Genomic DNA, 12,710 nt, shown 5'->3' with positions numbered 1-12,710 from the left:
AATGACCTTCCCTCCATCATAAGGTCAGAAATGAGGATGTTCGCTGATGATTGCACAGTGTTCGGTTCCATTCGCAACCCCTCAAATAATGAAGCAGTCCGTGCCCGCATGTAGCAAGACGTGGACAACATCCAGGCTTGGGCTGATAAGTGGCAAGTAACATTCGTTCCAGACAAGTGCCAGGCAATGACCATCTCCAACAAGAGAGAGTCTAACCACCTCCCCTTGACATTCAACAGCATTACCATCACCGAATGCCCCACCATCAACGTCCTGGGGGTCACCATTGACCAGAAACTTAACTGGACCAGCCACATAAATACTGTGGTTACAAGAGCAGGTCAGAGGCTGGGTATTCTGCGGCGAGTGACTCACCACCTGACTCCCCAGAGCCTTTCCACCATCTACAAGGCACAAGTCAGGAGTGTGATGGAATACTCTCCACTTGCCTGGATGAGTGCAGCTCCAACAACACTCAAGAAGCTCGACAACATCCAGGACAAAGCAGCCCGCTTGATTGGCACCCCATCCACCACCTTAAACATTCACTCCCTTCACCATTGGCGCACAGTGGCTGCAGTGAGTACCATCCACAAGATGCACTGCAGCAACTCGCCAAGGCTTCTTCGACAGCACCTCCCAAACCCACAACCTCTACCACCTAGAAGGACAAGGACAAGGGCAGCGTGCACATGGGAACACCACCACCTGCACGTTCCCCTCCAAGTCACACACCATCCCGACTTGAAATATATCGCTGTTCCTTCATCGTCGCTGGGTCAAAATCCTGGAATTCCCTACCTAACAGCACTGGGAGAACCTTCACCACACGGACTGCAGCAGTTCAAGAAGGCAGCTCACCACCACCTTCTCAAGGGCAATTCGGGATGGGCAATAAATGCTGGCCTTGCCAGCGATGCCCACATCCCATGAACGAATTTTTAAAAAATCCATCTCCAATGCCAGGCTAGATATTAGATATACCTGCATTTACCAGTTAATTTGATTTGGATCTAAAAGCTTATTTCATTTTCTTACTTTGTGTAACATGTGCATTAAATGGAGTACCTAAAGTTCCTTTTTTCTTGTTTTTCAAGTCACTTATTATCATGAATCTTTGTGGAATTGCAGGATATTTTGGCATTTGTGTCAATCTTTAGTGCAGCAGGAAGAAGGCTGCATTCCAGCAGTATAAGCTGCTGAACAGGTTTTTCTTTCGGTACCGCTGCCAAAAATCAAGTACCTTGCCTTCAGATGGTGCTTCATTCAGTGGCCCAGCAAGAATTGATGAAAATAACTGGGTTTTAATTGATTGACAGCTCTAGCTCAAATTTGGTTGGGAATATATGTGCTTGAGGCATTGGGCTACTATTTCACATTATAAAGTAATCATAGAATCATAGAAGTTTACAACATGGAAACAGGCCCTTCGGCCCAACATGTCCATGTCGCCCAGTTTATACCACTAAGCTAGTCCTAATTGCCTGCACTTGGCCCATATCCCTCTATACCCATCTCACCCATGTAACTGTCCAAATGCTTTTTAAAAGACAAAATTGTACCCGCCTCTACTACTGCCTCTGGCAGCTCGTTCCAGACACTCACCACCCTTTGAGTGAAAAAATTGCCCCTCTGGACCCTTTTGTATCTCTCCCCTCTCACCTTAAATCTATGCCCCCTCGTTATAGACTCCCCTACCTTTAGGAAAATATTTTGACTATCGACCTTATCTATGCCCCTCATTATTTTATAGACTTCTATAAGATCATCCCTAAACCTCCTACTCTCCAGGGAAAAAAGTCTCAGTCTATCCAACCTCTCCCTATAAGTCAAACCATCAAGTCCCGGTAGCATCCTAGTAAATCTTTTCTGCACTCTTTCTAGTTTCTATAATAGGGTGACCAGAACTGTACACAGTATTCCAAGTGTGGCCTTACTAATGTCTTGTACAACTTCAACAAGACATCCCAACTCCTGTATTCAATGTTCTGACCAATGAAACCAAGCATGCTGAATGCCTGAAGTCATGAATAGAAATTACTATTTGAGAACTTTTACTTTTGACACAGTTCATCATGATTTAAGTGGGATATAGCTTCAATTCCTTACAGAAGTCCCAATCTCGGCTGCTTTGAGGTACTGATTGGAGGTCAGGTATTGCCCTGCAGAGGAAACGAAAAATCAGGAGTGCCATCACTCAGTCATTGTGTATCTTCTAGCAGTGTTGGCAGATACTTAGTAGGCAATGCAAAATCCAGTGAGAGCTAGGAAGTTTAGAGGGAAATAAAAAAAAATTAATTCCCTCGCAAGAATATTTTATGCAAGAGAATTATACTGATGCAATACGTAATAGCACTGAATTGTTATTCAAATGAATATTCCCTGCATAGCGTCAGAATGAATTAATAATGTGCATTGATTTGCTAATTTGATCTTTCTGATCGAAGAAGCTCAATCAATTACCTTTTTGTTTATTTTTGTTGTAAATGTGGTTTGTTTATAAAGCAGCTTTGTTAGCAAGATCTTTCTTTTGACCAATGTCACAAAATTTATCAATTTATTAATACATGCAGGCATTACTTTAAAAATAAGTATCATTCAAAGATAGAGTATGGATTGTTAGTTATAAATACTCTTCTTGTCCTCACTTGTAGACCTGGGCGCTGCACTCCTTGTCATTGTTAATAGATTCCAGTGGTCCGATGTATAACGTCCATGTGGAATCAAGCCTGTCGCTAGTCTTGCTGCTGCTGTTGACTGTGCCTCCTGCCCATGCTGAAGTTCACCAAAGTTTGGGTCGTTGTTTGAATGCGCTTATTACCACATTGGGGCCAGAATTGCAAGGTAACAAATTCCCAGCAGCCTAAATTAAACAATCCTTTTTATCATCGTAATGAGAATATTCAAAAATATTGGAAATTACATATAATCTAAAATATTAATTTTTTGTTTTTATTAAATTGATTTTTATTTTCATGTTTATCCCTTCCCTATAAAGGCATGTATATTATTTTCAATGGAAAGCATAGTGCTTGTGTGAAAACAGGAGAATTTCTGTGTTTATTTCGTACAATTGTTTTAAATGTATTGAGTTGAAATGAAGGCTGTGTTGTCTTAGTAAATTTCAAAATGGAGGTTGGAAGACAAGATGTCTGCAAGACCCAAGATAGGTTGATTTGAACGGGAAATTAGTCAAGATACAGGGATTTGGATTTAGTTGCAAGGTATTTATCAGTTATGAGAGGCCCTGAGAACATGGGAACACCTGGTCATCAGCATGATGTGCAGTATCCCCTACCATTGTGTCTTTAGTCAGTGTTGATAAGACAATCTTGACTTCAGAGGCCTTTGGACTGTAAAGTACTGTCAAAATCTCGTGTCTAGTTCTGGGTAGAGATGCAAACTCTGTTGATGGGTTAGAAATTTTCATTGTCCAAGTACAATATTGCTTTGTGATGGTCTGTGTATCACTGGCCCAGCCAGAAGACTTGATACTTATCAAAGTATGCACAAAATACGTTACATAAATGTGTTTTATTTCTTGTGGACTGATTCTGTCTTGCTATTAAGCATTATACAAACAGTATCTTACTGCTTTTCATTGCTTCTGTGTATTATTTAATCTGTAAATAAATCTATTTGTTCTAGCCTTTGCACGGTGGTCTGACAGATTGGTATTTACTGCCTTTCGAAGGAGTTAGGCAAACGCGGTGGGCATCCGAAGTAACTTCCAATGTTGGATACAAGCATTATGGGGTCATTGTTGATTTTAAGCATGCTATTCCCAGACGTGATACGTGGAAGGGCTTGAATTTTGGTCCAAAGAAGACTCAGTCTGCTTATGGAAACAAGCTTTTTGCCACAAGCACAAAACAAAAGTGTTTGGAAAAAGGCTAAACTATATTGAGCTTAGTCACTTTAGCACAGAATGTCATGTTTTGCTTTTAATTGCAGTTTTCAAAAAGGAATAAATTATTTTAAGGTTGTTATGCAATCCTTGTTTGTTCTTGGCTGATTCTTCCCTTTGTATTTCCTGGCAAGACTCACTTCGGTTTCTTGTGCTTTGGCATATTTAAGGAGGAAATCTTAGTTATATTAGTTCAGTGTCAGCTTGGCTCAGTTGGTAGCAGTCTTGCCTATGTTTAAGTCTCACTCCAGGACTTGAGCAATAAGGATGACACTACAGTGTGGTACTGAAGGAGTGCTGTGTTATTGGAGAGGCTATCTTTGGTTGGGACATAAAAACAAAGGTCCCCTTTGCCAGATCTAATGGTTCAGGATGGACACCGAAGACGCCATGTTGCTATTCAAAGAACAGCAGGATCTTGGCTGACATTTTTGCCTCAGCTAACACCACCAAAAACAGATGAACTGGTCATTCATCCTATGTTGCTGGTGGGACCCTGCTGTTTGAAAATTGGTTGCTACATTTACCTACAGAATAATAGTGGCTGCACTTCTTAAAAAAAAAATATTGTATTGGACGTGAAGCATTTTGTGACATCCTAAAATGCGATGATGTGCTAGTTATATCTTTTTATTTCAGAACAAAATTTCATTATTTTGACAAAAGAATTAACTGTGCCATTTAAGTGTAAATGCTATTATATTCACCTCATTCTAAAAATCTCCAGTGGCAAATTGGTGACTAGAATTTTTTCCCACCTTTCATGCGTTACATTGGTAAAACAAATTAATCCTGGGCAAATTTTCCTGTACGTCACAATGCTGGAAAATAAATATTTTCAGTGTATTTAACTAAGAAATTTAGCACTCACTGTTCCAATAATTATTGAAGAAAGGGTATAAATTGGAAAAAAAAAATTATGTATATTTAATTCCTAGGCAACAGCACATCTGTCCCCTTGTTAAGAACTTCCTGTCTAGTTGGCTGTGCAGTGATGCAGGATAACCCTGACTGTCTTGTGCAGGCGCAAGCCATCTCCTGCCTCCAGCAGTTGCACATGTTTGCACCACGTCATGTCAACCTTTCCAGCCTTGTCCCCAGTCTATGTGTAAGTATGCCGTATGGATATATACATTTTTTGTATTTAAATTTGAATTTGGGTACCTGCAACTTGTATTTGTTAAATGTATGCCATCCATAAATCTAAGTATTGTTTGGTTGTATCCCTTGCTGTGACTTAAGCGTTATGTCATTGAAGCTCTGCAGCTTTCATTTATTTTTAAGGTGCACATTATGTTAACCATACACAGTGCCGGGGCAGATTAACGCATACACCAGCCAAATATGTCCCCCCCCCACCCCCCCAATAAAACTCACCATAATGCAGAAAAACTGCATACAACCACTGGTGCAGTTTTATTTAAGTGTAATGTATTGTAATATGGCTTGCTTTATTATTAATGTGGTGTGTAAACATTCTAAGGGCCTGATTGTTGCATTTTACTACACATTTGTGTTTTAATGGATTGGGCTGTGAGGGGGTGTCGAAAGGCCCTGGGGTCCAAGAATTCTTCATCTGCTCTGCATAGTGAAATTTTTATGTGACAACGTGTAGACCATGGCTAGTGAATCGGAGGACAGAATGCTTTGTGTAGTGTCAAGTTGTTGATAGAGATGTTATGATTGGTACCATAGTTTCCATTTGTTGAGCAAATGTGACATAACCAGGATGTTATTGTGACTGGTCTGTCATTTGTTCTTTTGTACAGGAAATCTTATTGGATAATTCTGTTTGGGTAGGTTGTCTCCCTCATTCCACCCACTTCTTCCCCCCCACCGCCCCCCCTTCCAAAATGTTGGTTTGGTGTGTTTGAATACCTGTTTTTTGCTCTGCCTTTATTAATCAATCTAACAATAACTTGGCTGGGCATGCAAAAAAAACCGCAAACACGCTGTGTGATGTAACCACCCTACTGATAAAAAAAAACCCTTGGCTGTAGCTGTATTTGAGTTAATTTTCTAACCTCCTTTCCTAATTTGACTTGCATCTGCAGGCTGCACAAAGATGGCAGTAACCAGCGCAGATTAATACTGCAAATGGTTTGGCTTTTTTTTTATTATTTGCTTGATCATGCAAGAAGCTCCCCAGAACTTGGAGATTGTGATGACAGGCGTATGCATTTTGATAGCTGTTTGCAGGTTTTCTTCACTTGAGATTCTTTCAACATTTTGCTGGAGTCCTGAAACTAATTGGTTTGTGTACAGTCATCTGATGCAAAATGTGCTGCTGGTTACCACAGACTAACTTGCAGAGGGTAATAGTTATGCTAAAGGTAATGCCACAGGACTACCGTTTACTTACCTGTTAACATTAGCCTTGTTCCTTTGTGCTTGGTAGTAATTGTGGGCATTTCTTTTTCTTTGCAGGTGAGTCTACTACTAAATTCATATGCATTAGTTTTGTGTTCAAAGCTTGATCTTGGTTCAACTGTTTCACATCACATTTAAATTGTACTATTAAAACAAGCTCTAAATTACCCTTTTTGCTACTTGAAATGAATTGTTTTGTCTTAAATTCTAGCACAAGTGAATTGGTGTCCGGTAACGTCGATTAATATTCAGTTACAGTGCAGAATCCAATATTGAGTACACTTTGGAGGCAATATGCTGTGCAACCTCGGATGAACAAAATAATCCATGAACCAACAATGACAAAAGTGCTTAATGTAGCAATATTCTGTTTAAATTTGTCATTTTTACAGAAGTAGGGATATCCAGTTACAGTTTTTAAAGATTTCAGGCCAAGCCTGTACTATTTACACATTCGTGTCGATATATTCATGTTGCACCAAGCACTTTATTGAAGAAAAATTACAGCTCTCCTATGACTAAGTTGTTAAGTTCATTACCTTATGTGGAGCAAAGCAGTGCAGACCACCATCGTCCCATGATCAATCTTGGTCTGTAATCAATTAACTGGGGGAGCAGTAGGGAGATTACAGTTGACCTTAGCACTTCGGAACTGGAAAGGAGGAAGTAAAGAAACAGCCAGAGTTCCTACTTTTGATCACTATTTATCAATTCCTCCTGGAAAGTACATATGTGAGAGTTATGTGAAAATTAAATTGGGCTTGTCCGTCTTGTCATGCCACTGTCGATTAACCTCTATTATCTCTGCTCATCCATGAAGGACATTTAGGGATGGGCAATAAATGCTGGCCTCGCCAGCGACGCCCACATTCCTTGAACGAATTTTTAAAAATGAAGGACATGCATTTGGTTTCGGTACTGGAAGACAAGTGGTACATGATTCAGCATCTTCAGGAGCGGACTAATACATTTATATAAACGTAGTTATCACATCCGCCATTTGTTCCTCTACATTATTATAGATCACAGTGCTTTGCTGTCTGATTTGGATACCTGAATCTCCTTCTTCAAATGGTGTTTCCATTAGTATTAGCATCTGTCTGCTCAGCATACATACATACACAGTCGATTCATACGCATTGGAATCTTCATGAGAATTGCAGTCAAAAAGCTGACATTGAAGAAAGGAAACTGCTCTAATGAAAGATTACTGTGTGGGATATGATCTTCCTTTTGTCTGCTTCACTGAAATATGGTTAATCCACTGTCATATGACACATCTTATCTGATTAGAAAATAGTTGATTCTCAGGTAGCTTCGGTGACGAAGGTTCTTTTCCTTTTTTAATGGTAATTTCATATTTTTTGCTCCCTATTTTCTGTTAGTAACATCCCTTCCAAGACAGACATTCCTTGTCTTTTTATTCAGTTGTGGGCAACACTTCCAAGGCCACATTATATTGCCCATCCCTAGGTGTTCTGAGAATGTTGGCTGCCTTCGAGTAGTAATTGTTCTTACAAAATAAGAGAGCTTGCTAGGCCACTCAAAAGTGTGTTAAGAGTCACATCTGTAGATCGGGTTGGCAGGCTTCCTTCCTTGAATTAAATTAGTGAGCCAGGTGGGTTCTTTTTTTATGACAACCTGGCAGCTTTCATGGTCATTTTTTCCTGGTGCCAACCTACAAATTACCAGATTCATTTCATTCAATTTCCATAACTTGCCACGAAGGGATCCGAATTCCCAACGTCTGGGTTACAAGTCAAGTATCATAACTACTACATTATCCTACCCTGAGGTCAGACTTAAGATCTGACCTTGGGTCTCTGCAAAGCTGCTGTGTAGAAACGTATTTTATAGGCACAGGAAGATGAACAACAGTTTGGGGTAGTGGTTTTTCGCTGCCTATGAGAAAATATCTGGTTGGAAAGCAGAGATGTGAACCATCGCAATGCAGTGTATTGGAACAGAGGTGTTCTGCTCCACCATGATGTCCTTTTAGAATTGAGATTCTTCACCCCAGCATTTGTTTTCTGGAGTGAGTTCTGTCTCTGCCCACTGTCACTGGTTGTAATTTACAGTTTTTGCAAAAAGAAAGGATTGTCTGTTACCCAATGTCATTTTCCTGATGGTTGATTTTTGTCCATCTGTGGACAGTTGCTGGTCATCTCTGGCTGAAGTCTGCTACTCAATTCCACCAAACTTGAACTGTATTAGATTCCAATACTTTTGGAGTAGGTATAAAAAGGAAACTTCTTCCAGTAAAATTTGTTTTGGCTGTTCGTTCTTTGTCTTCCCTGTTGGATTTGTACCAAATGTTAATACTTTATACCTTGTGTGGAATCATACCCTCTTAAATTCAAGACACTGTTCCTTCATAACTCTCGACATGCCTGCACCAAGTTAAATGCAAAGTTTAATTATTTTTGTGCACTTTTCTCAAACTTCTTTGCTCCCCTGAATTTGTGTTAACAGTCCTTGATATTCTGCTTTGTGCCTTGAGAATGATTGGATGTGTGCTATGCCAAAGAGGATGACAAGTCTGAGGAGATGCATTATTTCTGCCCCCCCATCTCTGTTTAAAGGGGTGGGGTGGTGGGGGAAGGAGCTAACATATTATTCTACACAAGGCCTATTTGTTGTAGGTTAGAAAATATTCTCAGAGCAGCTTCAGAGAAATCCATGCTTCCCTCCTCAGCCACTCTAATTGTGTTATCAAGAGAGACTAAGTACGTAATTGAACATCTTCATTCACTAGAATTGGGGCAGTACTTTGGAATGCCCTGTGAACTGATTCAGAGCTGTACAACCCTGAGAAACACATTATTGATTGGGTGCTACTGCATGTAAAGTATATTTACAACTGTTATTGGGATGCAATTCCACTGATGTCAGGCCTTTCTATAAGGGCTACTGTGTTTTTTGACTAATTTGCCTCCTCTGTCGCTTCCCTTCCCCGTTAATGCACAAGTACAGCTGTGGAAGAGAAGAATAATACTCTCGTTTGTTTGTTTGTTTATAATAAGGAATGTTAGCCCAAGGAGTAGAACCGTATTATTTCTATAGTGACCCAAGTATCCAGCAAGTGTTCACAAAATTTTGTGCAACTGCCCCTCCTGCAGTTGAAAAGTGAACCATACAATGATTTATTTTCCTGAGTTTTTGCATATGGTTTTACTTGTGTATATGGTGTCTGATTTCCCTCCCCCCTCCATGTTCTGAGCACTATTCTTAAAGCTGTACAAGGGAATCACTCAAAATAAATAATTTCTCGTGTTTCAAGGTTTTTGAAGGACCTTTTCTACTGCTGAAAAGTCTGACCTTTAAATCCGTCTTCAATTTAAAAGTTATATTAAATTCAGTATTTACAAGATAAAATATAAAACAACTGCATCAAATAAAGTACCCTAAAGTATCTTAAAGTATCCTAAATATGTATTTTTTAATATATTATTTAAAAAGCACAGGAAAATTTCCTGTAAGATAAATTGGCATTATGACATCACTTCTGCAAATCCAGCTAGTACTGGATGAAATAAACTCTGCGATGTTAAGTCTAGGGTGGGAAAAATGAACTCTAGTCACAATTGGGTCTGAATTATGAATTAATTTCTATATAGCTTTCTTCAGTAAGGCACTGATTATACTTCAGTATAACCTATCCATCATCGTAGATTTGAGTGTGTATCTGATTTCAGTGTTTCATCTTCTTTCTTGGGCAAAAGAGGAGAAAACAATACTGCATTATCTCTGCCAAGATTGACTGTTTTCACTGTAAATGTTTTTTCTCTTTTAGGTAAACCTCTGTAGTTCACACCTGTTGTTGAGACGTGCTGTGATTGCATGCCTACGTCAGCTTGCGCAGAGAGAAGCTGCTGAGGTGTTGGAACATGCCATGGCTCTTGCCAAGGAATCCAATAGAGGCAGTTGTAAGCTTGGTAAGAATATTGATTTAGAGCTGTAGAAGTTGTGATCTTGGTATGCAGTCAAACCCATCAAAAACAAACTCTGAAAGCATCAGTTTTTAAACAACTTGCACTTATATAGTGCCTTTAAAGTACTAAAAGGTCCTAAAGCACCTCGCAGACCCAGAAATAACTGGACACCAAGTATTGGTGGTAGAAGGGTTAGGTATGGTCACTGAAGGCAAGATCAAAGAGGTATTTTTGAGGAGGCCGTTGAAGGAGGGAAAAGAGGTAGCAAGGCAGAGGGGTTGCAGTCTAGTATAAGCATTGAGGTTAATCCTATGACATCAGATCCTACCAAACAGGGAGAAAATCAATATTTTCATCTGTTTTATTTAATGTCTAATTACCTTGCTGTGCTTTAACACTTCAGTCACAGTAAATACTATCTTAGTATTGCTGCATATTGTTTCTGGAAGAGCAATTGTTTATCAGAGGCTTTGGCTAGACTGTATTGTCAGAATTAGTGATGTTCGTGTTAATACCACCATGGTATTAAAAGTACATTTTTGTTGTTTCACAAACCAGAAGATGGTGCTGCAAATGAATACAAATATTTGTATTAGCTTTGGTTAATATTTACAAGACAGCGTCAAGGAGTGAGTCCTTGCCTACCTCAATAGAGCTTAAAGAGCCATTCTGTCTGTCGCATCTGTTAGTGGCACAGAATAGTGTATCGCCACAAATTATAAAGTACTGCTGGTTCAGTATGCCGTCACTGCCATAGCCTACACTTTGCAGTGATAGCAAATGGAGAATAAAACGTTCTCTTCAATGATCCATCATAACATATAATTCATGTTTTACAAAATATTAATACTAATCGACTGCAATCAGAAGGCTCAAGTATGCTTCAGAAATGTTCTGCAATGTAGTATTCATATTTAGCAAGGGAAGCACCTAAATTAGGTGCCAGGGAGATCTACTCAAATCAACTTTTGTCCTTGCAAAATTAAAATTAGACAATCTGAGAACCAGAGATGCAAAATAGAATGAAGTCTTGCAGTCTTAACTATCAATCGGCAAACATGGCTGTGGATCAGTATGGTGACCTTGTCTTTATTTTCAGATGTTAATATTGGTGAAACTGGCCTGGAAGGAGCCCTTTTCAACTTAATGGATAGAGAATCAGACCAACGACTTTGTCAAGACATTCGGGAAACTCTGAGCCATATTCTAACGTCCATGGCAATTGAAAAGCTTTCTCATTGGTTAAAGTTATGCAAAGATGTTTTATCTGCCTCAGCTGGTGAGTTCAAATCTTCAATATTGGAAATATCTGCTGTCAAGCATGGGAAATTGGGTTTATTGCACTCTTGACGTTGAAGATTTTTTTTTAGTCCCTTTCCTCTTTGTTGACTTCCACCTGCTAAGGACCACCTCTATCTGAGAGAACAAATAGGTGACATGTTGCAATGCCTTTGCCCATGTAGGTCTGTAGCCAAGCAGGTAGAATTGTGTGGGAGCAACATAGGGTGACACTCCAAATTTTTCCTTCTTCTAGGAAAGTATTTGACCAAAGATTGTTGTCTCACTGTGATGGCATGGTTGAGATTGAGAACTCAGTTTGCGAATTATGAGTGTGTACATGTGTTCCACTACTCTGTGGTGGAACTGTTACAAAGGACTCCATGTTAAAATCTGATCAGAATGTTGTGTTTAATATTTATAATATTTTTTGTGCAATTTGCATGCGATTATTTATTTTCAGTTGTAAATTATTGTTCTTAACATATCTTTTAAAAAAGTGTTTTTTTTTAAAAAAAGTATTGTAATTTGTCCTCCAGATTTCACCACCACAGCACCAGTCGACACTACTCAGGAAGAGGACGATGATAGGGGAGATGACGATTCAATATTTACCTCAAGAAAAGATGACCGTTTCCAGCCAATCATCACACCACGTTGGCCTACAAGGGTGTTTGCAGCAGAATGTGTATGTCGAATTATTGCACAGTGCGAGAACACAGATGCTGCTCATTTTGACATGGCCATAGCTCAGGAAAGGAAACTGAAGGACCCTAAAAGTAAGTAGTTATGTTGGAACCTGAAAAATTAATCCTTCCCTTTTCGGGGGATAATAGGTAGTTTATTCTGGAGGATGTTGTACCTATTCTCATTTTAACATTACAATTATCAAAATGTAAAATTGGATGGATTTCACTGTGGAGGGTATTTTATCTTTTGTTCATATTAAATACGCTATGCTCACAATTTTTAAAATTCTTTTTCCAGATGATTTCTTAGTAATCCATCTGGCAGATTTGATCCGCATGGCTTTCATGGCTGCCACAGATCACAGTAACCCTCTGCGGCTGTCTGGCCTTGAAACGCTACTCGTCATCATCAGGAAGTTTGCGGCTGTTCCCGAGCCAGAGTTTCCTGGTCATGTAATCCTTGAGCAATACCAAGCAAATGTAAGTAACAGAGAAAGTACTTCAATTTATATGACACCTTTTGTGTCATCTGGA

At 39.4% G+C, this 12,710-nt stretch overlaps 1 protein-coding gene across 5 annotated transcripts in view; it reads left to right on the top strand.

Annotated features, from left to right (window-relative positions):
• Positions 1–12,710, top strand: part of heatr5a (HEAT repeat containing 5a) — a 97,894-nt gene that overhangs the window by 51,107 nt on the left and 34,077 nt on the right. For 4 of the 5 annotated variants that reach the window (XM_067991411.1, XM_067991413.1, XM_067991414.1 and 1 more), the window contains exons 20-26: positions 2,655–2,844; positions 4,846–5,015; positions 5,677–5,703; positions 10,071–10,212; positions 11,309–11,488; positions 12,027–12,266; positions 12,475–12,656. In XM_067991411.1, coding sequence (XP_067847512.1) covers positions 2,655–2,844; positions 4,846–5,015; positions 5,677–5,703; positions 10,071–10,212; positions 11,309–11,488; positions 12,027–12,266; positions 12,475–12,656 — 1,131 coding nt within the window. The remainder of the gene's footprint in view (positions 1–2,654; positions 2,845–4,845; positions 5,016–5,676; positions 5,704–10,070; positions 10,213–11,308; positions 11,489–12,026; positions 12,267–12,474; positions 12,657–12,710) is intronic. The other variant, XM_067991412.1, reaches the window with a different exon arrangement.

Source organism: Heptranchias perlo, chromosome 10 (assembly GCF_035084215.1).
Source record: "Heptranchias perlo isolate sHepPer1 chromosome 10, sHepPer1.hap1, whole genome shotgun sequence".
Taxonomy (NCBI): domain Eukaryota; kingdom Metazoa; phylum Chordata; class Chondrichthyes; order Hexanchiformes; family Hexanchidae; genus Heptranchias; species Heptranchias perlo.
The sequence above is the reverse complement of the archived record's forward strand: the minus strand, read 5'-3'. Positions and strand labels throughout refer to the sequence as shown.